The sequence below is a fragment of the Alosa alosa genome, chromosome 3 (genome assembly GCF_017589495.1).
Source record: "Alosa alosa isolate M-15738 ecotype Scorff River chromosome 3, AALO_Geno_1.1, whole genome shotgun sequence".
NCBI classification, from domain to species: Eukaryota; Metazoa; Chordata; class Actinopteri; order Clupeiformes; family Clupeidae; genus Alosa; species Alosa alosa.
In genome coordinates, this window is record NC_063191.1 from 33,977,391 (window position 1) to 33,982,181 (window position 4,791).

Here is a 4,791-nt window from a genome sequence, read left to right on the forward strand (position 1 = left end):
CTGTAAGGCAAAGCCAGGCAGGTTTATTTGTATGGCACATTTCATACATAAGGCGACTCAATGTGCTTTACATTATCAACCGAAAACAGAGAATAGCAGATAGCAATAAATAAAAGCATAAGGCACAAATAAAATATTAAAAAGGAAAAAATATGTAAAATACGTTACCAGACATAAAATACAACATAGAAGGCCATAAAATAAATTTAAAAAGTCATAGATTACTGAGTGCAAATGATTAAGAATGAAAAATAAAAAAGTAAGTTTCCCTCTTCTCAGCCTGTAGTGGTCTCACACCTGTAGAGGCTTAGCTGTCATCGGATATTCTCACTGTACTTCATTATTCAGCGACAGCCCCTCTTCTGGGTTTTTCTGTCCCAATCTAATGAGGTGAGACAGAGTGCTCACTCAGCTTGCCAAATGGCCCGCGCGTTTGGAGGTCAAGAGGTCGCGGTGCCACCATAATTTCTCCTTTTCCCCACACTCATTTGACAGTGATGCACAGCCCTGAGAGTGACTGTCAGCAGCAGGCATATCAGGCTTAACTGCTGCAGAGATTGTATCGCCTCAGCAGAGTCAGAGCAGAGTGTGTGTGTGTGTGTGTGAGAGAGAGAGACAGAGAGAGAGAGATAGAGGGAGAGAGAAACAGCTCGACAGTGAGAAAAAGAATGAAACAGTATTATGTAAATTATATTTATATTTATATATATATATATATACTGTTTCTGACAGTATTACATTGTTAGTGATCTTGTAACCTCATAATTTGTGTGTATGAGGTTAGATGACCTCCTCAGACATTCTTGTATTCATGAAACACAGCTGCCACCTTGTGGACATTACTGCATAGTAAATGACATTGATTGTTGTTGTGGATTCCAGCGCTCAACATCCCCCATTTTTGCCTGAGTCCCATTGACCGCGGCACCTGCGATGGCACTGAGAGAAGGTATACTTACAACCCTAAGAGGAAGAAGTGCCAGCTGTTCCGTTACAGCGGTTGCGGAGGAAACAAGAACAACTTTGTACACAAACGTCACTGCATGAAGATGTGCATGAAAGGTAATAGAAAAGACATTTGACATGCCTCAGGGCAGCTATGACAGCCTTATCAACGACAAAGGCAGAGAGTTTTGACAACTGATTATGAGGAGATATTGGGCCCTAATTTCATTGATGGACAATGGCCAGAGTCAGGCAATGAGCAGAGTCTTGTGTATAATCTGAAGCTATTGTGTTTTGCGTAAGGGAACATAGTGCTACGCTGACCTACTCATGTTTGCACTTAGGAACTTGCTTGTAGTATTGACTTAACAAAATGGACTTGCCGAGTATTTGAATTAGCTGTAGTGCATTTTTACTCTTTGCCCATCAATGAAATTAGGGCCCACTGTTTCTGGATTTTGTCCTTTTTTGGATATGGGTGTACAGACTATTTTTGAATAATTACATTATTGAACCTAAAAAATATCTTTGATTTTGCACAATCACAGATTTACATTTCTTTATTAATTGTATACTGTTATAACTGTATGTGACAAATACATATCTTGAATCTTGAATCAAAATGTGCTGATAGGGTCAATAGAGTTTCTTGAAGCTCACAAACTGATGCAATGCAATTTATATTCAAGGTTGTATCAGCGATTTCAGGACCAAAAAAGGCTCAAACATAAACGATCACATTTATCTAATCTTTCCTAACGATCCGCTAGCTGCCTGCCCCATAAGCAGGTCGTCAAAAAAACGCGTCTCTGTAGGCAGCCTAGGCTCCGGGATCTGTACACAAAAACAATTGCTATCAACAAGGGTTGGCAACCACTCAAAGGCAAATTAAAGTGTTTCAACCAATAACCGTCGAGATGCGCGTTTAGGAGAGTTTTAATTGCACGGGAGGGAGGGGGAGGGAGTAGCGAGCTAGCTCTCTGTTTTGTTTGAACATCAACAGAAGTGACGTATCCCCGCTATCGCTGATACAACTTTTAAGAGGACATGTTTGTCAAGACTATTATAATATATACTTTATCAGTATATATGATCAGTGGCATCATCCAAGACCATCTCAACCGGGGGCGCGTTTTGGGAAACACACCCCAGTTCAGCCACAGGAGGGCATCCTAGATTACAGTTTTTCTCCATTGGTTTGCCTCATTTCTTGAAACAGAAATTACATTCTCAAAACACTAAGATCATTTGGCAAAACAGTCTTACAGTTCAGCACAACACCATAGCTCACTTGCAAAAGCTCAAATGTGTTACAGTTGTCTGTCTTGTATGTCTTGGTGTCACGGGTACGCTGGCGACTACGCCGCTCCGTCCGGCATCTTTTGCGTTTGTTATTTCTTAAATGTAGTTCTATGTCTTGGTGTCACGGGTAGGCTGGCGACTACGCCGCTCCATCCGCTATTGTCTTTGTTAGTGTATGTGTCAATGACAATGTCTTATATGTGGAGCGCTTTGGGTTGCACTCTGTGCATGTTAAATGCGCTATACAAATAAAACTGACTTGACTTGACTTACAGTAGAAGGGTTGGTTACACTTTACTTGACAGTATCGACATAAGAGTGATTAACACTGTCATGCTTCAAAACTAAATTCCTTTCCCATATAAAGAGTCAGTGCCACGAAGTTGCAAAGATCCTTCTCAATTGCTTTGGCTCATTTCTTGAAACAGACCGGACGTTTTCAACACTCTTGGTGCTTTTGCCAAAATAACCTGGATGGCTCAGCACAACACCATGGTTCACCTGCAAAAGCTCATATCTCTCCAAAAACAGTTCACTCATGTGTCAAAACTACATTTCTTTTTCATATAAATAGACAGTGCCCCCAAAATGCATCGTCCATTTGGCATTGTGTAAGCACTGCAAGTGAAAATGTTTAGATGTTTTGTCGGCAGAGGACCACTGAAATATCCCTCATGTCCACCTCTCAGTCTTAGCCCAGTCCTTCATTGACAATGGTTCCCATACTCGTTTTTTGTCTAGCTAACAGAATATAATTGTGTATAAAACGGAAAAAGAACCAAAAATAGGATTTTACGGTAAGAGTAGAGAAAGGAGAAACTGCTTTGTTGATGTGCACAAGTGACACAATGATGTGAAGATTGAACAGGTAGTTTTGAGAATTTCAATTCTGATCTGAGAAATGTACCAAAGCGACTGAGAAAAAGTGTAAAAAGAAAATGTAGTGCAATATAGTGCAATATAAACACATAAGCAAAAAACAAGGAAAATTATATGTAGCCTACAGTGCTGTAAAAAAAGAAGAAAAAAAATATATGGTATTCATGGTATTTTGTTCTTGACTAATACAATGAAATGATGCTGACATGTTTTGGAGAGCACAACCATTAGACTGAGAATCAACAATGAGTTTAGAAGGTCTATTCACTTGGAAATTGTGCTATATGGATGCTACCTGTACTTAATCATTTGCAAAGATATACTGATATATTGAGACATGTACTAAGACATTTACAATTTGATGAAATGAATGAAAATTAAATTCTGTTGTGAACAATTGCTAAGTAGAGGTTTGTCCGTGTTATTTTGAGAATGTAATTTCTGTTTCAAGAAATGAGCCAAACCAATGGAGAAAGACTGTAATTGAAATTAAATGGAAGTCAGTGCCAAAATAAAACAACAGCTTGCAAACTGAATTTATCATAATGGTATTAGCAGGCATTTAGATAGTATCAGCTTGAATTCAAAAGAGGGTCGTGTCAGTGTTAGGGGCACTCCATATTAGTGTCATAGCTGGGGCACTCTATATTTACAGTACTGTTATAGTGCCTGTTGTTTGCCATTTATTTTTGGATACACTGGGCAAAAATTCAACAGTGATGTGCAATTAAGCCCTTTCTGAAGAATAGTTGGACAACAGGACAAAAGAATGAAACAAAAAAGGAAAATGCACAACCAGAGGAACAGTGAGTTCTGGCGTCCTCTATCACTGTGTGCTTCTTTCTGGCGCCCTCTATCACTGTGTGCTTCTTTTGCTGCTCTCACATTCATCTTTTTGAAAGCTCATAACAAAGATCCTTGATTACTAGCTCCGCTTTAACCCTCTCTGCTCATAATAACACTTGCTTTGTTCTTTTTGTCTTCTTAGGGAGCAGTAAATTGGGCGTCATTCGGATCAAGAAGAAGAACTCTCATGTCTTACATCCTGCTGACTGAGCCTGTAGACCGGCCGTATTATGATACAAGACAGCACTACCTTTTAATCCAGAGAAGCTATTTATATCAGTACATTTGAGGTCTTCTGTAGTCACTTCTGACGAAGTCTCCTAATCTTATATCATAGCCTCACATAAATTTGTATAAACAACTTATTTTTCTATTCTTAGTATTTCAATTGTTTTGTGTATACCTCTACTTATTATGCACTAAATGGTCTGTATTTGATACATTTGAATTATATTAAAGTTTTTTTTCTCAAAATACCGCAACAATTCTCTTTATAATCTCACTATCTGCCTCTCTGTATAGTCAGTATTGGATGTGTTTTTACTTCTGTAAATTACCACAACAACACAATAACAACAAATTACATTTACATTGCACTGTACCCAGGTATCTAGCGTGCTTTACAGTAAAGAGGTGAACCTCACTTCAACAACCACCACAAATGGTCAACCAGCACTCCCCTGGAGCACCTGCAGCACCCACCTGGAGCCAGAATGCTTGCCACACACCTGCAAGCATATATTAACTATATAGTATGTACAATTGGTTGTATGTGAAACGTAAATAGGAAACTGAACAATGTGAGCGGTTCAGCCTGTG

At 39.0% G+C, this 4,791-nt stretch overlaps 1 protein-coding gene across 2 annotated transcripts in view; it reads left to right on the forward strand.

Moving 5' to 3' along the window:
- Positions 1-4,446, forward strand: part of tfpia (tissue factor pathway inhibitor a) — a 35,456-nt gene extending 31,010 nt beyond the window's left edge. For both annotated transcript variants that reach the window (XM_048238903.1, XM_048238902.1), the window contains 2 exons: positions 883-1,062; positions 4,115-4,446. In XM_048238903.1, the coding sequence (XP_048094860.1) occupies positions 883-1,062; positions 4,115-4,182 (248 nt within the window). In that variant the 3' untranslated portion in view covers positions 4,183-4,446. The remainder of the gene's footprint in view (positions 1-882; positions 1,063-4,114) is intronic.
- Positions 4,447-4,791: the final 345 nt, after the last annotated feature.